At 48.0% G+C, this 22,606-nt stretch overlaps 1 protein-coding gene across 2 annotated transcripts in view; it reads right to left on the reverse strand.

Annotated features, from left to right (window-relative positions):
* The window catches only part of PDLIM4 (PDZ and LIM domain 4), a 62,278-nt gene extending 61,839 nt beyond the window's left edge, over positions 1-439 (reverse strand). Inside the window, exon 1 of one of the 2 annotated variants that reach the window (XM_068959180.1) lies at positions 193-439. In XM_068959180.1, coding sequence (XP_068815281.1) covers positions 193-285 — 93 coding nt within the window. In that variant the 5' untranslated portion in view covers positions 286-439. The remainder of the gene's footprint in view (positions 1-192) is intronic. The other variant, XM_068959182.1, reaches the window with a different exon arrangement.
* Between the last annotated feature and the right edge of the window lie 22,167 nt (positions 440-22,606).

The following is a 22,606-nucleotide window of genomic DNA, read 5'->3' on the forward strand; positions in this document are numbered from 1 at the left end:
GCTAATCGCCTAGGGGAGGCTCAGCCGGGCGCAGGGCAAACCGCGCCGCGTTCACTCACTGCGAGCTTTACACCGCACAATTACCCCCCAAGACCCGCCGCCGCTCCGGGCCGGCCAGCCCGAGCCCCAACCCCGCCGCGGGCAGCCCCGGCCCTCCCCGCCGCCTCAGGGCGGGCGGCCGCCCCGCCTCACCCTGGAGATGGTCAGCGGCGTGCTGAAGTCCTTGCCGCCCACCAGGCGGAAGCCCCAGGGCGAGGGGCCGTGCAGGGCCACCGTGTGGGGCATGGCGGGGCCGGGCCTGCGGGCCGCAGCTCAGCTCGGCTCCTCTCCGCTCCGCGCCTCTCCCGCGCCCGCCGCCGCCTCATCCACTTAAAGCGTCGCCCAACGCCCGGCCCGGCCTGACGTCTGCGCCCCCCCTCCCCCCTCCGCGGGGCGGGGCGGGGCGGGGCGGGGCGGGGCGGCAGCGGCGCTGAGGGGCCGCCGGGATCCGGCCCGGTCCGGCCCGGCCTCGGCGCAAAGCCTCGTTTTACCCCCCCTCTCCCTCCGCCCTTCTTGGGCCTCTGGTTTCCTGCTCTGAGGGGAAAACTTGCTGCCCCCCCCCTCCTCCCACCCGTGACAGGCCCCACTCCCAGGCGGCGCCCCCGGCGGGTCGCTGCCCCCGGGGCGCCCAGTGAAGCACTGGAAAATTAGCGGAGATTTTCTTCGCGAGCAGGACAGGAGCCTGGGGGGACCGAGGGGAAGGAGCGGGAGGGGGGGTCTGTAAGACACTCAGGGGCAGCCTTTTACCTTTTCAGCAGGGAATTTTCTCCCGGTGCTTTTCCGCGGGAGGTTGAACTTCAGCTGGGGCTTGGGCAGGGGGTTTGAACTCGGCTTCAGCCGGGTCTCGCTTTGGGGTCCCGCTCACAAGGTTGGAGCGCTTGTATTGGGCGCGGCGGTGCCTCGCTCCGCTCGCCGGGGCAGGTGAGCGCTGCGCTAGGTCGGGAGACACGACTTTGCTGCTGATGTTTGGCAGGACAAGCTAGGAACTCCAAGCGGCGTGATCGGGTTGGGTTTGACGGGCGGCCCGGCACGTGGCGGCCCTTGTCGCAGAGCGACAGGCCAGGCCGCCCGAGAGCGCGGGGCGGAGAGGAACCTCCTGAAGTTCAACAAAGGCAAGTGCAGGGTCCTGCACCTAGGCAGGAATAATCCCATGCACCAGGACAGGCTGGGGGTTGACCTGTTGGAAAGTAGCTCTGCCGAGAAGGACCTGGGAGTGCTGGTGGACAACAAGTTAAACATGAGCCAGCAATGTGCCCTTGTGGCCAAGAAGGCCAATGGTCTCCTGGGGTGCATGAGGCAGAGTGTTGCCAGCAGGTGGAGGGAGGTGATCCTGCCCCTCTACTCAGCCCTGGTGAGGCCTCACCTGGAGGACTGTGTCCAGTTCTGGGCTCCCCAGTACAAGAGAGACATGGCACTCCTGGAGAGAGTCCAGCGGAGGGCTACCAAGATGATTAGAGGGCTGGAGCATCTCTCCTAGGAAGAAAGGCTGCAAGAGCTGGGCCTGTTCAGCCTGGAGAAGAGAAGATTGAGAGGGGATCTCATCAACGTGTACAAGTATCTGAAGGGGGAGTGTCAAGAGGATGAGGCCAGCCTCTTCTCCGTGGTGCCCAGCAACAGGACAAGAGGCAACGGGCACAAACTGAACCCCAGGAAGTTCCCTCTGAACCTGAGAAAAAACTTCTTCCCTGTGAGGGTGACAGAGCATTGGAACAGGTTGCCCAGAGAGGTGGTGGAGTCTCCTTCGCTGGAGATATTCAAAAGCCGTCTGGATGTGATCCTGGGCAATATGCTCTAGGTGACCCTGCTGGAGCAGGGAGGTTGGACTAGATGATCTCCAGAGGTCCCTTCCAACCTAAACGATTCTGTGATTCTGTGATTCTGTGGTCTCAGCGGCGGCGGCCCCCGCGTGCGCACGAGGCCGCGGCGCTCGGGTCGGAGGGCGAAGCTGCTGCGCCGCTCTCCTTTGCCAAATCAACCTGCTCCAAGAGCAGCCTCTGCACGCGGCTGACGAGGAGGCGAGCGTCTCCGTTGAACGGCGAGGTGAAAAAGAGCGTCGCAAAACGTCCCAGTCGGGGAAATCTCGCTCGCTTCCGGGAAAGGGCAGGGCTGGGCTATCCCCCTTCCAAAACGGACTAAACAAAGGAGTCATTGTTTAAAAGTCCAGTTTCATAAAGTACCTTCTCGTTGCCCGGTTTCTGTGGCTTTGATCTCTGTGCTGCTTGCTGTGGCGTTTTGGGGGTCTGTTTGCTCGTGACCTGTCCGTCGCCCTGCCGCGTCCGTGTTACCCGGGAGTCTTGGTCCTGTACGGTGCCAGGAGCTGACACCGCTGCAAGCGGGCTTTAAAGTTATGCTGCAGCCTTGCTGCCTAGCAGCGTGAATTTAGTGAGCCATACTCTTGGCACGAACCCGCAAGCGCGACAGCTTTGCATTGCTCAGACAGAAACGTATCTGCAGATAAACATATCTCCTCCTCATTTGGCTGCAGCTCGTCCCGGCCCAGTCTTTCCCCGTATTGTTTGCTCCCCGCGTAAAACGGGCTCCGAAGGCTCGGTTTTGTCTGTGGGGCTGCTGGTGAATCCCAGCTCGTTCCCGCATGGCATGGCGGCGCTCGCGGAGTCCGCGGAGCAGGCTGGCTGTGGCTTTCCTCGCCCGCGCCGGCGAGTCCACCCGGCTCAGCGCCGAGATTTGTCTCGTCGTGGGCTGGGGGGACAGTCTGTTTCCTGCCTGTCTTGCTGTTCGGTGACCAGGAATACCGTCCCAAAGGGCTGAGTTAAAACTGTATATTAAAAATGCAATATGTCCACACTGCAATCTCCTCCTGCTGAGGAGGAAAAAGAAAAATTATTTTCTGTGAAAGAAACTTTAGGCATGCTGGAAAGTATCAACAGTAAAAACGGAGAAAGCGCAGACTGCAACCGTGCGAAGCCAAGCATTTTCCTCTGGCATTCTTGTGGCTTTATCGCTGCGGTGGTTTCTAAAATGCAAGCAACCTATGAGGGGCAGGCTCTGCAGCGCAGCAGACTGGCAGGGCTCTCCCAGTAATCCGCTGACATAGGAAACAGATAATTAAATCGCAGAAATCCCCACAATTAATTTCAGATATCTGTTGGATAAGCTGCAGACTCAAAGAGACTTTCTTTTCGGGGCCTTTTAAACACTCAGCCTCGTTCACCCCTCATGTAACTTCAGGCTTGCAAAAAGTTAACCCGAGTAAAATACAGTTAGAATTAAAAAAAAACAAAAACAAAACACTTTGAGCTTGTGGATGTGCTTATTCCATATTAAATTACTTTCCAAAATACATTAAGCTGAGCTGAAGGAGAGCCAATTTAACTGTGAGTAAAATTATCTGCAGTCGAATTGGCCCTACAGGAAAACATCCACATGCAGACCAGCCCTCCGATTTCAGAACTACGCCAGGAATTAATTTGGCACCCCTCTATCATTGAGAGGTGTTTCTTCAAGCAGTCGAGGAAAGAAAATATTAACTAAGGAACCCCACATTTCACAGATTTCCCATTCTCTTTCAATTGCTCGCACCCCTTTTCACATAGCTTCTCTGAGTAAAGTGGATACAATTTTGCAGCCTGAAAAGGACCCAATCGTACTCTCACTTAAGGTAACAAAAGTGGATTCCTCAATTTCTATTTTTTGTCTTTGATAACTTGAGAAATTTTTAAATTATATTTTAAGTCATCCAAAAAGTAATTGGAGTTCTCTTTCTGCTTCTGGAACAGAAATCAACAGAAGATATGAATCTTGCTGGGGGAGCAAGCCTTAGTATTAAGTTAATGATATAGTATCTCAGACATGTTTATTTTTCTGCTGAGTGTTGTGACCGAAACTGTATAGCAAGCTCTAGCAAAGAACTGGCCTTATTCAAAAGAAAGGTCAAATGTGCCTGTAAATTCAATCTTATCATTCCATTTGCTTTATGGTTTTTTTTCCCCTCAGTATTTTGCTGGGTTTTTGTTTCCAGTATTTTTCCACTCTGAAGTCTTATCACCTACATGCTTCTTTTTTGAATGTTTCATCCTGGCTCCTGTTTGCCACTGATGAGACTCTCTGCTTCCTTCCTTTGTTATCACAGAGCCACCGGGTAAACTACGGATATCCAGCGTTATGATCCATTTGGAATGAGCATTCAGGTTTTCCATTCGCCACCCTCACAAAGCTTAGTAGAGGTAATGCCCTTATCTGGGAGGCCCAGTAATGTCCCTCCAACGGCAGTTTTGAACGTCGGCCCACATGAGAGTGACTTCAGGTATGATCATGGCTTGATAGTTGTTCTCAGGGTCAGGAGATTTTCCTGCTCTGCAGACTGCCTTCTTCTGGCCTGAGGCTGTTTGTCCCTGGAGTGATTTCGGGAGGCTGGAAGTTAACCATGGGTCCTCCATAGCAGGAGGCTGGGTCTAGAAGTAAGATTTCTGATTCCCCCCCCCCCCCCCAATAATTTACGGGTGATGAGTTGATGTATGGGTATGGAAATTACTGTTCCATCTACTCTGAACTGTTACGAACGTTTTCTTCAGTGTTTTCTCACCTATCCGGATAGATGTCAGTCATTCATAAATTGCTTGGAGGTAATTTGACTGTAAACCAGTTATAAATCGCTCTCCTCTTTGCAGTGCCCCAAGGTCCTTTGTAAAAGATTTTATTTTCAGACTGTGAAAAAAAATAGCGATAAACCTAGTAAGTTTAGTAAATTTCTACATTTGTCAGAGAGAGCTGTAAAAGGCTGGCTAAGTTAAAGCTTCTGTTTGTTTTTTTTTTCCCCCCAAAGATTAAGGCAGAATTCAGCCACTCTATAGTTTTTGGTTTCTGGTTTGTTTTTTGTTTATGTGGGGGCCTAAAAATCTGTAGCCATACAGCTGTTAAATACTTGCTAGCGCAGGGACATCTCTTGGATCCATGCAGTTCAGCTCCCCAAGTTGCTCAGCATAGTTTTATGCACTTTCGGCTTTTCTCCTGGCAGAAACAGCTTGCGTTTTGAAGCGGCTCCTTTGCTTTCACGTGGCGTTTGTAACTCCACCGCACCAGCGTTGTCTTCCTGCAGAGCAGCCCCGACAGCGCGGCATCCCCAGCATGGGTGCTGGCCCCTGAACTTCCTGGTAGGTACAACGGTGACCTCTCCGGGTCTAGCTGGAATACCTTTCACTGCATAATTAACTATTCAATAAGAATATGTGACCTGTAACTGGGAATGTGCAGGGAATTGCAGTTTTCAGTCATCCATCAGTCATGCCTAATTTATTTTTTAGAAAGGACTCGTTTGGAAACGCTAATACAGTGCATTGATGAAATGGCACCTAAAGAAGTAGTTGACTGTCATATGTTTTTGGCTAAATAAAGACACAGACTACCTTTAAAAATAAGTTATGCGAAGTGTGGAAGTTGACGGAATGTGGAAGTTACAGGAACGTCCAGCTTATTCCTAAAAAGTCAAGTTGCAGAGTCTATGCAAGTTAAACATAGCAGCATCTCTCTACAAATGCCTAATACGCCCAAAGAAATCCTTCCATTATAGACTGGAACGTGCAGTTCCCCTTATTGCTCATTTAAGTAGCAAACTCCTATATAATACGTTAATTTTAAAGTGACGTTCAGCAAGTTCAGAAATATTTCTTGCAGTTTGTTTACACAGATGTTCCGAATGGATGACTTCTCTGGAAGAGCTTTTATAGCCCTTGTATCTAACGTAGCAAATGTAAAATCTCAAACTCCAGTTAATTTTATTACCTAAGAATTAAAATACTTCTATCATTAAAGTAAGGAAAATATTTTTATAACTCCCTCTCTTTGAACTCATGGTGGTTAGCCTGGTTATGAGAGCTTTCTCTTTCAGTGTAAATTGCTGTTGGAAATATTTTAAACTAAGTAAAAGTATATTTTATTTTTAAATGAAGGTGGAAGTATAGTGTAGTTAGTTAACTGTAGAGTGGAACAATCGATAACGTCCCTTTAGACCATTTGTGAGCGGTTCAATACAGAGGCTTTAAAAGTAGCTTTAAACAGCAAACTAGATATTAACTTGTGGGTTAGCCTTCTTAATAGTTGCACTCTTATTAAAAACAGGTTTCAGATTCATTGACTCATGCTTTGTGTTTGACACTCATTTTTTGTGACTGTTCAGCCGTAGGTTCTAGCACTGGTTGTTCCCTGTAAGGTTTGCGATTGCTCCCTAAAAATGATGCTGCTTAAATGAATTCCAAATTCTTGTGGGAGTAAAGACTCCCAAGCAATGGTTGCTGGCATTTGTGCAGCTGTAGTTTAGTTTATCCTTCTCGTAGTCGATGTTTCTCGGAGTACAGCCTCTTTGCCTTTCTTACATTCATCAGGAGTCCTTGACAGTTTCATCCGACTTTCCATCTCCATTGCCTGAATGAGTACGTTCTGGTACCTTTCTAACCCCTCTGGGACCTTTTCCGTATTCAGTAGGTGCTTAATGGTTTCAATTTATTTCTTTACTTAATAGTTTAAAAAAATACCCAAGATATCAAAAAAGCCAACATTCTGAGAAAACATTTAATTTTGTAAGCCATTATTTGGGTTAAGTCCAGGCAAATCTGAACCCTGTGACAGATTTAACTGCAGGTTTGAAAAGGATTATTTAATTTATAGGCTCTGCAGAATCTCTCAGATCTGGGTTATTATTTTGGCTTTTGAAAGTTCTTTGGAACGTCCCCAAGTGTCGGAAGCTGTCGTTATGAATTCTGTTTAATTCATTTGTTTGTCTCAATCGTTTATAAAACGTTTATCTCATGCATCTAAGCTTCCCACAGAAAGAAATCAAGCTGTGATATAAATCATTAGATTAATGAAAGAAATCTGGTTGATCCAGTAGAATTTCTTATTTTGTAATCACCTTTGGGTGGTGAAGACTGCTAACTCCTCCGGCCTTGGAGCTCTGCAGGGTTGCTGCAAGGAGAGCTGCATGGCAGAAGCAGTAGGGCGCGTGGTTAGTTCTCACTTTGACTCTCTTCAACGTTGTGTGGCAGAACCAGACGCACAGTAAGGACTGGTGGATCCATGTCGTTTTTTGTCATTTTTAAATGTGCTCAGAGGGTAAAAAAACCCCAAAAAACAAAAAAAAAACCCAAAATAGGGCCTGCAAGACGCGAAACGGAGTTTGCTCCTATGTTCTGGCAAACATTACTGCAATAATATTTACGTGTTATTCTGATCCTAGCTCATGAGACCGTGGGTCGTTTACCTGAACTTCGTGTGCTTGGGGTTCTGCAGACTGCTGGACAGCAGGATAACTCCCCACCTCAGAAACCATACAGACTAAACACGAGATAAGAGCCAACAGATGGATATTTCGAGGGGGGAGCGACGACACAATATCGCTCAGCTTTGCCAGAGCACAAGAGCAGCCTGTTCTCGACGAAGGGCAACCTTGAGGGCGGGTATGGAGGGACAAGGACAAGGACGAGGCAGCTCCCGGGGGTCCTTCGCAGAATGTCCCGTTGCACTACTTAAAACCCAGACATGGTCTTTTAATACTAAAACTTCACTGCTTCCATCAATTTTGCTGAAAAATGAATTTGCTCCCGTGCTGGAAGCAAGAATAGCAGTAATCGTTGCTCTTTCCTTATATGCCTTGCCTGTCCTTGCAGGCAGTGCCGTGACCTCCTGTGTGACTGATGAACAACAGTTGAGAAAATAGCAAGAAATATTGGCATAATATTGTAAACAGAAGATGAGATTACAGCAGAGATCTGCTTTTCCTGTAAGGCTAATTGTGCTCATTATAGGATTAAACTGATTGATTTCCTGTCAGAAACAGTGCCTGAAAGAACAAAGTCAAAATCTGGTGTAATATGAGTCAGTTTGCTGAGCAGCTAAACACTGAGCTTTCTTTAGGTTATTTTCTTGTGAATCATGGCAGATGTCTGCTGTTAGTGTGTTCTGCAAACAGATTTGATGCATTTTTCTTATTATTACTTACTACAGTTGAAAACAAGCTACTGTACCCGTTCAGCAGGATATGTTTCTAGCCTTTCCTTGGGATTTTGGTGTTTAGGGTTTATCGTCCTAATTGATTATTGACTCCCTCGATAGTGATGCTTCCTTTCTGGGGTCTTGCACAGCTACAGCATGCAGACAACTGGAGAGGATTAAGCTGAATGTTCCTAATTTATGCAGGTCAAGGAAAGTTTGCCTTTTATCATTCAGAGATAAGTACAGCAAACTTGCTGTTTTTGAAAGGCTGAGTTCCACAGATGCCGTTATTAAGTCTCAGTAATCACAAAGGTTTATGTAGGTGGATTTCCCGGAATCTTTCCAATTCATTTCAGACTATTGCACAGTCCTAAACTGATAGGAACAAAGGGACAAAGGCTATGCTAAAAACCGAGGGGTAAGCCACGCGCTATCTTATCCTTGTGCAGTCTGGCAGAACTAATTTGGCCCAGTTCATCAGCTGCTATCTGGCACCATGTAAAGACGTTTGCGTCTGTGCAGAGGGTACCTGATATGCTGCCGTGGGGGGTGGATCTGGAGTTAGCAGCGCTCTGGAGAGACGTCGTGCAGTGGCAAAGGTTGCGTTCTGCACATCGTAAACTACACTCATGGCAAGGGCAAACCAATCTGGATAAAATCGCTTAGGGTGTGAGAATAGAACATAAGATACACAGTGTTGTCCTTATCGCAGGTATTTTTCCCCTCCCCTTCCGCTGTTCTGTATCTTTTATAAATATTCTTGTTCTTTGTATTCACTGTTCTTCTCATACTAAACACAGATCAGTGATTTTAACCTATTTTGTTTGTGTATTCCTACAGGTTTTCCACTGGAGCTGGAGATCCTGCACACCAAATTGAAATCTAGTGAGGCATCAGCTTGCTTTCCCTAGCTACCTTTCAAAGACCCCGTAGAAGTTACCTACAGAGGCACAAGCATCTCCAGACCATAGGTGAAAACTGCTGATGTGAAGGAAGTCACGACATCGCTTTTTTTTTGCCATGTGTGAACTTAGACAAACATCTCCTAGAATTAGGTGCAAAATGCAGACTGTGTTTGGCATTGTATATCCTGGGTGTGAAAGGCATGCTTAGCAGTTCTAATTCTACCTATTTCCTCAGTCCATCAGATTGCTGGAGGAGGATGTTAAAAAATCTTTTGAAAAATACTTTTCTTGAATCTTATCTCTGAGGTGAAACCCTATGAGATACTCAAGCTAAGCTTGAGAGTAAGCATCTGTCCTCCATTAGCTTTCAATGAAGAAAATCACTAAGAGTGTGCACACACATGCACATGCAACACGGTCCTGTCCAGCACCAGCATTGGGACCTGGGCAGGCAATCGCTAGTGCAGTGAATAAAGACTGGAAGCCCTAGGCTAGATGGACTAATGACAGCAGGGGGAGAGGGGAGAAGGGGGCACATAAAAACAATTAAGGGAAAGTCAGTCTGGTCCAAAATTTAAGATGAAGTCATTAGAAATTTTCCTATGTACAATGTCATTCAACCTGATTTTTTGGTTACTGTAGAGACAGATGGTGTAAGCCATCCTCTCGCTATCAGAGCCTGCAGACTGGAATTAAGAGTCTGTGGTGTCCACATCCTACCGTTTGTGGGAGTGAATCCCCTGGGCACCAAGTCAAACCAAAAGCAATCAAATCACATGCAAATATAATTTTCAAGATTGCCGTAAAGAGTTGAGATTGTTATTTCGCGTTAATATGTCTCTATTTCTCTCTTAATATTTCCTAATTCAGTTTTCAAGTGGAAAGGAATGAAGGCAACACTCTGCCTAACATTTGCAGGATGAGAATTGTTCATACACTAGTAGGCAAATTCGATCATCCTGTGTCATCAGCAGGCAAATGGACAGCCTAAGATTTGAGGAATTGTTTCTAAAAATTATTTAAATTATTTATCATTGAAGGCAATGGAGGAAAAGTCCAGGCTCTGTAGTTCCCCCAATGTTTTATATAGGTCTTTGTATTTTAAGTCCTTTATGCTTTGCATTTGTGCACACAGACTTTCTAAACACTTGGAACGCTACACAAATGTAACGTTCTGAAAAAAAACAGCGCAAATCAGAAACCCTAAATACAAACAGTAACTTTAATGAGTGGGCAAAACCCAAAAGTAATTGCAAATATTTGTATTCTAGCACATAAGTAGGATTTCATAAACGCCTGCTGGAATGTAACGCATCAGCCTCCTTGAACAGACATATCCTGTTTCTTTTGTTTCCTTTTCTGCTTTTGCCGTGACTGTTGCTACAAAACGATCCGTCACTGCTCCATTCATTTGTCAGTCCCTACAACTGCCAGCCTGCAGGTTTGCACCTGACCCTTCTCAGGTCCGAGCTGTTTTTTTCTCCATGTTTACAAAGCGTGAGGGTGTAGGTGCCCATCCTTCTTGGCTGCAGCTGTATGGGCAAAGAAGTTATGCCTGCAGTTCCTCACCACTCTGAGGAACTGCAGTTCCTCGCTCACCCTTACCTGCTCATCAGGTTAAATGAATAGGTTTCAGTTAAAATAAATGAAGTTAGTTTTAACAGGTTTAGTAGTAGGTCGTTCTTACCCATGATTGAAATTACAGGTAAGATGGGCAAAATTGAAGCCGAGACAGAGAACACAATGGCTACAGTTGGAGGGAAAGGTACATGACATCTCTATTCAGAGAATTTCAAACGCAGATTTTTTTGTCCTCTTCCTGTGGTATCATTAGGGTCTTGTCACGTAATTGTGCAGCTAGTAACCTACCAGCTTCTGCCGCTGAAGACTTTCTGGTCCTCCTCTGAGCTCATTAGACCATTGAATTAGGATACCTTCCGGAGCATATTTCTTGAAGAAATTCATTCTGTGCAAACGATAATTTAATTTTCTTTTTCCCTCATTCTAGTCATGCAGTTACTAAGACTTGGAAAAGTTGAGCCTGAAACAAACTCTTCAAATACGTTGAAGGAATTGTCATTACTTGGAGAAATAGATCTGACATTTACTGGAGCATGAAGAAGTGAAAAGAAAGAAAATGGTTACTCAGAAACTGTATTTACCAGGCAAAAGTTCTGCCTTTGGTTGCATCTGGGCAACTCATTTAGGTTAAGCTATGCAGAATAATTTGGAGTAGAACTTGCCCTCAGAGTTTAACTGAAATAAAAGATACTTAAGAACCTGCAAGGCTGTTAGGTGACACTGAACAAAAACATATCAAACAGCATTGAAAACTTTGATCCAATATACAGTGACAGCAATAGAAAAGCTCCCAGAAAAGATGGTGGGAATGTCATTTTAATGAGCAGCTTAGAGAGTATTTATTCTGAGTGTTAAGCGGGTATTAGGATAATCAGAGATTCTACCTAACAAAGAGTCAAATCATGCTATTACTTTCTTAACACATGCAGCTCCTTTTGTTTCTCAGCCTTCCTCTGGCTTTCTTAAGAGAGGGTATAAACTGAGTATGAAGTAAGGATGTGTTATGCTGAATAATTAAAACTTAAGGAGCGTGGAGAACAAATGCTGTAACATATTTTAAATATTTGCTCCAAGCGCAGTATTACGTTCCGGTAATGAATCTACATTTGATCTTTAATTTATTATTAGGAAAATAATTCTGTCTACCTCTCTAGCTGAAGCAATTAAGGGACTTCTACAAACACTGTCTTCAAATTTGTCCTTGCAGACGCTATAATAATGTATCTAACAAATGAATAAGACTGTAGCATCAAATGGTTAAATATCCAGGTTCAAGACAAACAGGCAACTTGTGCTAGAAGTTGTACCTGATCTTCTAATTTACTCTCCCGTGATTTAAGCAAAAGATGCATGTGTCTGAAAAACACATTCAGAGCTGAAGGCACTGTTCTGCCTGATCATTTGCGCAAAGATCTATTTGGATAAAACGCCAGTTAGCAGGAGAAACTAAGGGTATTGCATCAAAATGAAACTATTTCACCTTTTAAAGGTAACACACAAAATAACATTTTATTGCCAAAGGACATGGTATTTTTATGGAAGTTTAGGAATGCAAAGTAAGGTGTTACAAGATCAAACAAATATTGGTAATTTTGGGTCTCATAAAATGTGAAGGAAGAATGAATTGTTCAGACATTTTAGTTCCTCTGTGTCTCTTTGAAGATTTAATAAGTTTTTAGTTGGCTTTAAACCTTAATGGTGCTCTAAAGCTTGTTATTTTTTCCCAGCAGCACTAAGCCCAGGCTATTGTTGGCTCTCCTGAGTTTTGCCAATTAACCGTGCTCTGGGCTGGCTGCCCCTGCGACGCTGCCGTACCGCTTTCCTTGCGTAGCAGCGTCAAATTGCATTTTGTTTCCCGTTTCTGTCAGGCCCAAGCTGCATAGTTTTCCTTTAGTCCACCTCGAGAAACTTCCACTGTTTCTTTCAATATCTGAATTTCAGCACTACTTTTAAAGCAATCAGTGCAGCTGCAGAGGGAAAGAGCACACAACTATTTGGCACAGGTTGCTATTTACTTTTTTGTTTTCATGGACTCGGGTCGATTGTGCCTGTTCAGAATGTCTCAGGAGAAACCTGAATAGTTTAAACATATGTTTGAGGAAGTTTTTTAGTTTATGAATCCCCAGGTATTTTTCCAAGTTGTGCTTTTGTAGAATTTCTTAAATAGATGTACTATTATTATTTCAAAAGAGACTGAAAAAAATAATTATTGACAGAAGAGGTGTATTTTAGGATTTTAGGCAGTACTTTGCAAAGAAAATGAGATTGTTCAGTTAGTGCCATAACTGGCTGAGCAGGGCATGCAGTTCAGCTGCCGGTTCTTGGATGTTCCCGCAGCCATGGCCCGCAGCCCCTGCAGGGAGGCGCAGTTGGGCCCCAGCCCCAGGTCCCCACGTCCCGCTGCGGGACATGTCCTGGAAAATGCCACAAAGCTCTTCAATGCCTTTCACACACGTGTTATGGGAGACAATATTTCTCACATGCTTGTAAGCATAGGACAACCTGACTTTTGGGGAGAAAAAAGTTCATTGCATTTCTTGTATAGTGTTGAGCAATAGTTTTAATTTACAGCCAAACAAAGAGGCTGCTTCGGGGTTTTGTTTCTCCCTGTCTCATTTGCTCATGCACAAATGTGTGTATGGGTTGTTGGGCTCGGGTTTTGTTTTGCTTTTGGCAGCTGTTTCACAGATTGCGTTGAGGTGTTTTCAGTGGTTCGTGGACCAAAGGTTGAGAAACAGTGAAGTAATGAATACCAGGTCCTGAGGAATTCATGCTGGGCTGGCCACCCATGCCCGTGAGCGGCGGCTCCCTACAGAAGCTAATCCTGAAAGCTCGATTAGAGAAAGATTTTAAAGCACTGTTATTCTGTGTTGGCTAGCCCATTCTAGGAGCAGAATCTAGATCTGGCCGAGGGAGCTCAGATCTTAGCATTTGTAGGTGCTGCAAGTTTGATCTATACTTGCCTTTCAGAAATGCACTTCTTAGCATGTGCTGGCTACAAGCCCTGGCAAAGCAGCTTGAAGAGCTATGGGCTACCTTGGGCTGGAGGGGGCTGCTGGAAGTCATCAGACCCACGCTGTGGCTCAAAGCAGGGCTGACTCTGTCGTGAGCTCTAGTTTTAAAGAAGTCAGATCAGGTCTGAAGCTAGAAGTCTGAAGACCTCCAGAGGGTAGGAGACACATAGTGCTCTTGAACTGCCATTGAAACCCTGAGGATCTTGATAGCTCCTTTGAATAAACTAGAGCTGGGACGGACAAGCCATGCAGCTGAGGTCAACAGCACAGAGCTTTCTCTACATCTAGCAGTCACCGAACATCAGCCACTGATGACTCATTTGAAACTAAGTTGTTGCCAGCCTGTCCACAAGCAGCATATGATCATCATCCTGTCGCTCACACAGACCTCATCGCTGTACACGACGTATTTGTGTACAGGCAGGGATGAAATCTGTCTGACAGCAGCAGATCCCAGGAAAAACATCCCTAAGAGGCTCTGATACTGGAAGGGATTTTGCAAAGGAAATGTGGATCCTCTTAGCTGGACTTGGCAAAGGACTCTGGCCTGGACTGTCAGGAAAATATTCTTCACTGAATGAGTGAGGTAGTTTATGAGGTCTTTTCTCTATTTCGGTGACTATGAAGACAGAATTCATGAGTAAGAGACCGTTACGGCCAATGTCCAACTGAGTATTTACAACATGCTTAGGAAAGCATACTTCTTCCTTTTTTTGGACAGTCAAACGTGTTATTTTTAGTCCCGGACGGAGCTTTCTCCTCTTCAATGGTGTAAGGTTCCTGTTAGCTCATCAGATTGGGTCACTCACTGTAAAAAGCCAGCAAGAGACATAACTGCATGCTCGATGCAGCCTGAGCATGAGCTCCAGGCAGAGCGGCGGCGAGAGACTTTCCACTGCTGAATCGCGCCCAAGCCGTGGAGCAGGCAGGATGCAGAAGCCCAAACAAACCGCAAAGCCTGAGTCTGGTTTGAACTGAGCTCTTGTTAATTTATCTCCATTTATGGAGTTATTTTATGTTAGACAAAATATTATGCTACTTTACTGCTGCTTCATTTGACACAAAATATGTGATGACCTAAACAAATACGGAACCCGCAAATTACACCCAGGTGGCAAGTTTATTGTTCATTTTTTTTAAAAGCCTTTTTTATGTAATCCTCCTAGTGGGGCGCTACTAAGCAAGGCTGGATCTTCGGCTGGTGCAAGTCCACTTAGCTGTGTCCAAGTCTATTAATCTCAGCTGCTTTATGCCAGCTAAAAACTTGCCTCATATATTTTCATGCTCTTATACTGCGAAAACTCATAACTTTTGTTTCACTGCTGATATTTGCAAAAAGAGGGATGTTTGGTGGAAGTGGTAAAGAAATATCTTAATTTTACAGGGCTGTTGGTTGCTGGGGGAAGCGGGAGGCTGCCCCGGGTTGGTTGGGGCAGCGCAGGCTGCGCGGTCCGTCCCTTCCCAGGGCTTTTCGGGGCCAGGGCCTCAGCCCGATGGCTCTCCACGGCCGCGAGGGCGACACACAGTGCAGCCGGGGCTTTACGGGGCTTTTCGGCTCTGCCTCTGCGCAGCCAGCACCTCGAGGGTTGTATAACTCTGCTGCAAAGTGTTTCAAAGAGGTTTCTTTTTTTTTCCTCCTGTTTTTTTCCTCTCATGGGCAGTCGAGTCACATTCACCTAGAGCTTTCTGTGTAAGAAACTAAAGCAATTTCCTTTGAACGTTCATTTGTAGCTTGTTAGTTTATAAAGAAATCTGGTTGTGTTCCATCGCCCTTCCCAGGCACTTCCTCCGAGTTCCCGACTCCGCTTGTCGGGAGGAAATGGCAGGTGACTTACCGTTGTGTTTCAGGCATTTGTAGTCTTGGCAGAACAAAAGCATGAATCTCTGTGGCTTGAATCCTCAACCTATGATTCCTAAATCCTTCCGGCACGGAAAGTTCACAGGTCCTACTTACAGATATGAAGTGCACTTTTAAAGTCTTCCTACAGATCTATAATGAAATATATAGGGCCAATTCTTCGCCTGGTGTGAATCAGCATAGCTTCGGTGATTTAAACAAGTGACTTGTCTGGCCTGTAATGCGTATGGAGCACTTTCACGGTACTTCGCGCAACTTGGGGTTTGCTTCTCCAGTGTCTAGTCCTCCTGAAGCTGAACCGCCCTCTGAGAGCACTGGGAGTCCTTGGGTGGGTGAACACGGGCATGCCTGAATACCGGAGATTGTATGAAATACAGGCGTGTACCCACAAACACGTCCTTCCTCATATTTACCATTTTGGCTGGAGGCAAATCAGTCCGACCACAACACAGCTTCAAGGAAACGGGAAAGCTTAATTCTTCCCCCGACCCCTTTCGCAGCAGCTCCTTGCCTACGGAGCTGCACTTTCTGACCTCGCTGGGTCAGTCCCGTGGGACAGGGCTTGTCCAGGGCGAAGAGCCCAGCCGCGGCTCGCGCCGGGGAGCCTCCCGCCGCTGGCTCGCCGCCCGCTTCCCCGGGGACGGGCGCACGCGCGCTCAGGGCGAGGAGCTGCGGGAGGTCGTGTGCAGATGCGCGGGAACAGATGTGTGCAGATGTTTGGGGGTGTAGTAGCGGCCTCGCGGTGTCGCGGATCGGCTGAGCAGCCAGGCCTGAGGCACTGACCTGCACCCGGGGGATCTCTCTCCTCTGTTGCATAAACAGCGCCTAAATTTGATTTATTTTTGCTGAATTCACTAAGGGGCACTAAAATTGTGTGTATAGGATCTCATCTGAACCATGTGAGCTTTTCTGTCAGTGTGGCTTTTTGGATCAGGCTGGAAAATGGAATAGATTGCTTGTGACATTTCCCAGGTATTTGCTTTATATACACCAAAGAGAAAATATATTTAGTTTGTAATGAAACAGGGATGTTTCTAAGCATGATGAAGTTCACGTATTTATTTTGCTTTTACTAGCCCAGCGTTATATGACATATAAAACCACCCCATTTATTTTCCATTGCCCGTCAGTAACTTCCCCTGTAAGCCCACCCTGGGTAGACATTACCCAGGAAGTCAGCCCTGCTTGCAGAGCCGTGTGTCCTGGGCTCCGGCTCGGCCGGCCGCCGGGGGCCACGGCAGCGCGTTAGCCCCCGGTGCTCGCACGCGTGCTCAGCTTGCAGCGTGCCCCCCGTGCAAAGGCTTTCACATGGGAGTGCAATGCCTTATCACGAGCGCTTCGCTGCTGTCCCACAGCCCTGCGCTGGATGAGCCCTTGCAAAAACTTATTTATTTCCTGATTTCCACAGGCATTTTTCAGCCAGATACGGTCAGTGTGGCTGGAATAGTAATGCGTTCACCATTGCGGAGAGTCAGTGTGAATGCACGTGCCTCGCTGAGAACAGCGCTTTGCCTCTTCCAGACGCGAGATTCAGCTGTGCCGTAAAACACGTAAGTGAATAAAATCACGGTGGATGTCAGTAGGATACTGTGGTTTTGGCCTTCTTTTAGTGCGAAGTTTTTGTGGCAATCATTCCTGTTTGCATTGCATCCAGCCTGTGAAGATCTGCCAGCAGAGCCGCAGCGAGGTGTCTGGGCACCGGGGCAGCTGGCTCCGCTGGCTGCTCCCGCGACCCCCTCGGGCGAAGGGGGCTTTCCCTCTGCCCTGCCCGGCGCTGCTCCTGGCAAAACTGCCGGGGCGATTGGGCACTGAGGAGGAGCGAGGATCCCCTCCTCTTGCTATTCCCTGAGCTAATGGGTGCAGACTTGCAATATTGCCTGCCAGAGAGAGAATGGATGGCTTTTTTTCAGGCTGGAAAGCTGAGGCACGCAGAAATGAAGTGACCATATGGAGATCCTTGGGAAGAAAAGTAAAATCCATGTTTTTTAGATTGCAGTCCGGTGATTTCATACGAAACTCTCCTTTCCGTTTCCTTCTCGCAGGGGCTGAGGGTCTGTCTGCGGCGTCAGGGGAGCTGCCACCGATCCTGAAAGCTCCCTCAAGGGGGTCGGTGGGAGAACAACCAGGGACCGCGATGCAACGCTGTAGGGCTTCAGGAAGCCTCTTCTTTGTAATTCACTGCTCTCTAGTTTGACATTTTGAATGTATGGGGAGGATCACACCTTCTGCAATGGACCTTTTCTGCGTGAGGTCTATGTGCTGGAGCTTTTGTACTGGGCTGGCTCTGCTTTCCTCCGGTGTGGCGTCTGGAAGTCGCGCGAGGAAGACCTGCTCCTCCTAATGGCCCTCAAGTGCCCGGCACTTCTAGCTTTCTTTCGTGTTTAATTAAGCAATTACTCCCTAAAGGATTCAGCACAAAATTCCTGTCTTGTTAAAGTTATGCCAGTGTTTTCTTCGCAAATCTTTGGTTCCCGACAAAGTTAGTGGAAAGGTGTCTCTTAACATGCTGTAGCTGGGTTGGGGCCCTAAGCTGAGTTCACTTCGGGATAACACTGAGGAAACCTGTTGTTTTCTGATCGTGGAAGGAATCATGTATTCCACTTGCTGTGATTGCCAAGGAAGAGGAATGTAAGGATCTTTTTAGCTTTGGGCTTTTTTTTTGCTTTTAAGCTCTAGGACCAGCTGCTGGGCAGGAGCTTTGCGGAAGCTGGTGCCCATATGTGGCTTTGCACCATCTCAGAAGCTGGTTTCCCTGTCAGCAGTATCAGGCTAAAGGTGGCCTGCGAAGGGGTTGGGAAAGAGCAGGCCACGCTTCGTATTGAAAAGATAAAGTGATCACGTTCAGCCCACAGTAAGAGAAGTTTACATCTGAGTGATTCTTATATTAATAACAACGTAACCAGAAAAAGAGTTTGATTCTGGTGAGAAAATAAGTTCCCACAACTCTTGGTGCATCTAGAGGGGTTTTCTTAGTTGAACTCAGCTGATCAGATACCTCAATTAATTTGAATTGGACTACTAAATACACTAGAGTAAATAAATGCAGGGTAATACTCTATGCAGTGGTAATACTCCACAGAATCAGGGTTTCCAATTAATTCAAACAAATGTTTCATTAAAGTGAACGGATCTTCCACTCGTACGTATCAGCTCGGGTTTATCACAGCGCTCAATGAAGCAGAATATCAAGCTGTTGAAATCCAACATACATTTCCAATTAGTGCCACAGATTATTTCTCATGAATGTGAGCTTTTTCTGGATGCTCTCACTGCAATCAGTTTATAAACGAGCTATTTATCGAACCCCACGATGGGGCTCCTTTTCCGAGTTAAATTTGGGAGGCGGCCCGTCCGCCCACGTCAAAGCCAGTGAAGGTCATCTGGAGAACGAAGGCCACATCTGCGTCTAGATGGAAGTGCCGGATTTAGGGGCTTGGTACAGCCGATGGTACACTTGGCTGCCCGATTTTATGCCCCACAGATGTGCCAATCGCCACCAACGTCCCTCCAGCTCACAACCAGGGTAAAGCATAGACAGAGGTCCAGCGGTTCCGGAAGACTGAGCAGACTCACCGTCTATGTGAAGAATTTTACTCTGCTTTAGTGAACTAAAGGTTTATATCGGCAAGCCTGATCTACCGAGCTAGGTCAGGCGGTAGGCTGCCACCACTTGGTCCTGCTACCTCACGCGAGGCCAGAGGACCTCACAGGGCCCATGCCCTAAAGCAACGCCCGGGAGAGCGCAGACGCTGGCTCAGGAGGGAACCACTGGATAGGTCTCCCCTGGCCATCAAGCGCTCGCGTAGCCGACGGGGTAAGACAAGCAAAGCCGGACCCCGCTCATGCAGTCGGCAAGCCGTGTCACGTCCTGTAAGTTGTGGTTGACCTGTTCCCCGGGCAGGCCAGAGCCACGTCGGTGACAGTCGTCAGGACCGCCACCACACCCGAATTATTATAATCGCCATTGGGCAATGGCGTTGAGGGGGGGCTGAGATGCGGGTTTGACTGCCAATTGGCCCCCCCTTTACTGCCGAAGCTCGAAAGGAGCCTTCGACAGGGCGAGGGCAACTAAAAGTCGCCACAATCACTGCTGGGACAGCTGTGCACTTGGTTCCCCCGTTAGGGGTATCCGGCGGGACCACGTGGAGGTGACACAGCCGATTCGAGCCCAGTTAGTAACTAAGAGAGTCATAGTTACTCCCGCATAGTTACAAATTAGCTTTCTACTCTTCCAGAGGTCAGCCCTTTGGATTAGGGACGTCTGAGGAATGTCAGCTGCTCGTACGCTGAGCATCAGCCAATTCCAAATGTAAAGAAAATGAAAAAACCCCCTCCGGCCTGCCCATTTCTGAACAGCCCAAGTAATCTATGCTCCTTAAGTTACTAAAAGGAGAGGATGAAAGCCTTGAGCTGACTCTTTAATCTCTGTAGGCTGATTTGGCCATCGGCGCAACCCAGCGTGCCGTGCACGGGGACCCACGACCATGCGGCTGCTTTCCCGGCTCTGCCCCGGGCCTGTCCCCGAGGGCCTCCCCCCCTGCCCGGAGCTGCAGTAATGTCACCAGCTTCCTCTGGAAAACGCTTTGAGATCCACAGCGAGGGAGCAGCGCCTTAGACTCTGGCACTGTTTTTACTTCCTCAGGGCATAAAAGCCTCTCTGAAACAGCTTTTGTCTTTTTTGGATTCCTTCCCCGGAATAATTCTGGATTATTAGCTCATTTAGAAACTCCACAAAGACACTGTGTTTCAGAGAATTTTTCAAAGAAAATACACTGCATTTTATTGTTTAAAAGGCTCTGAGGATCTTAAGTATATTTCTTTATTTACTCTTCAAGCCCAACCTGCAATTTTCTCCCCTTTGTCTATGTGACTGCAGCCAAAAAGGCCATTACAAATCTTGGCCCGCAGCTTTTTGTGAGTCAGTGTCTGGTTTTACAGCAAAACGCAAGATAGAGTTACCATCGGGGCTGTTTACACGGAGTCGTGCTGGTCGCTGAGTCGCTGCTCCGCGTTCAGGTCGCCTCGCGGCGGTCTCCCAGCTGCCACCCTCCACGCCGGCGAGCAAGCGGCGCTGTGCCCCGCCACGAAGGCAACGGTGGCCTTTCAGCCCGAAGACCCGCGTTCCCGGCACGGCCTCCGCGGCCGTCGCAGCTGTGCGTCCGGCTTGGGAGAGCAGCCCAGGGCGCAGCTGGACCTTCCCGCGGCTGGGAACTCTGGTGCAAACCGCTCGCTCTCCCGACTCCCGGCAGCGACTAACTCCCGGCTCTCGGTTTGCTTAGAAGGCTGGAGAGCGCCGCGGACCGAAACGAAGCTATGCCAGTTCCTATCAGCCGAGCTGCTGGCCCACGCGTTGATTGACTCACTGCTAATTGTTTGCTGATGAGAAATCAGCAGTGGTTCTTAAACGGGGCTTTTGCTGGGAAAAGCAGCCCAGGAGTCTAGATTCTCGAATGTGCCCATCTTACCCAGAAACTCGGACTTGGCATGGAGGCCAGGCCCAGCCCAGCATCCCCTATTGACGAGGACCATTTGTATGGAAAACGAGCCGGTTTCTGAACCTTCCTTTCCACCTTGTATGAAAGCCCGACGCCACGGAGGACAGCACACTCGACTACCCCCAAACTGAACGCTACGCAAAATTAGGAGCGCTGGGACGTATTTCTAGTCTCCAAGGTGGACAGCCAATGTGACTGGGGGCTGAAACCTCCCCTCATAATTCAGTGTATAATGGTATTAGCAAGGGCCAAATTGCTAAACTGATTGTGAATGCAGGAAATCACCCCGCAGGGCCTTGCGCAAACGCTTGGAGAGCAATGCAAACAGGCTGGCCTGGGATGAAATCCAACCCTTGTATCACAATGACCGTAACAACTTGTGCATATTTATCACCAACTTCGCTGGCTTTTGGTTTGCTGGACAAAATATGGTCTCAGCTGCTCTCTGCTACTTGGCGCGTTGTCAGGATGCTGTGGAAAACAGGGAATTCTGCTGCACAGGTCTTAAGAAAGGGGGTGAAAGAGGAAAGGAAAATCAACATAGGGCATTTTTAACAATAACGTCTTAAATATACAAGCAGGCAACTTGATGGGTTTTCCGTGGTTTTTGTATTCCCTGGCTACACAGAGGGGTTTTTTTGTGGGGGAGGGTGTTCTTAAAACCCTGTACTATTTTTCCCTTTGACCTTTGAATTACCCCAGCTGCAGCCAGGAGGATGGATGTACGTTTGTGGATTCAGAGTAGTGAGGTTTAAAGGAAAAGTGACTCATCCGGTGTGAAAACCCTGGAAAAAAAATGCCTTCTGATGGAAAGAGGTGTCAGAGCAGCAGCTTAATTTTGGCTACCTGATGCCTTCTCATTGGACTGACTTTTGATTCAACCACTGCTGGGTTTAATAGACTTTATGGACTAACTCATTAGAAGTGCCGGCGCTCTGGGGCTAGTTGGACTACCCTCGGGTCAACGGCGTCCAGCTTCTTGGCTGAATTTAGGGCGCTCAGGAAACAGCCTATCTCCAGTGCAAGGGAGGAGCAGAAAAAGCCTGCAGGCTCGAGTGCCCGGAGGAGGAAGGCAAGGCAGCAGCTCCTCTCCTGGCTGCCGCCCAAGCTCAGCCTGTGTCCCATCTGCAGATGACCCGAAGCTAAAAGAGGCTGCAAGCTCAGCAGACAGCAGGATTCGACTCCGTCAGAGAGGGGAAACGATCTGAAGTAGCTAAGATCCAACTCGGCAGGGACGTGCGTGAAGCACAGCGGCCGCACAACGGCCAAGGAGGGAACAGCGCGTCGCTTCTGCTGAGGAGAGGTCGGGGTGCTCCACTGGCGCCCCGCGGCTTCGCAGCCCAGGGCAGAAACGGGGCGGCTGCACACGAGACAAATGGCGTGACTCTTCTGCCCGGCCGGCGCAGGAGGGGCCCAGCTGGTGCCGGTGGCAGCCGGGCCTTCCCGGCGCCCAGGCATGAAGTCCGTGGTCTTCGGCAGCCTGTCTCGGGACAGGCGCGGGGCAGCTCCGGTTTCGGCATGCCCTGCACGGTCCCACAGCGTCTGCGGCTCATAACTGCAACTAGAAATCTGACTTCTCCTCCTTGTGCTTTTGGTTTTAAACAGAACCTGTCCTTGTTTACGGAGCAAAAGTGACATTTGCAGATCTCAGCGTGTTTTCCTACAGTCTCACAGTTTCCCTGCAGTCATCCTGGAACAGATTCACCTCTGTGTCGCCGTGCTGGGCTGGGGCTGTCACGTCGTGACGGACGCTGCGGCCACGAGAAGCCG

The sequence above is a fragment of the Struthio camelus genome, chromosome 13 (genome assembly GCF_040807025.1).
Source record: "Struthio camelus isolate bStrCam1 chromosome 13, bStrCam1.hap1, whole genome shotgun sequence".
NCBI lineage: Eukaryota > Metazoa > Chordata > Aves > Struthioniformes > Struthionidae > Struthio > Struthio camelus.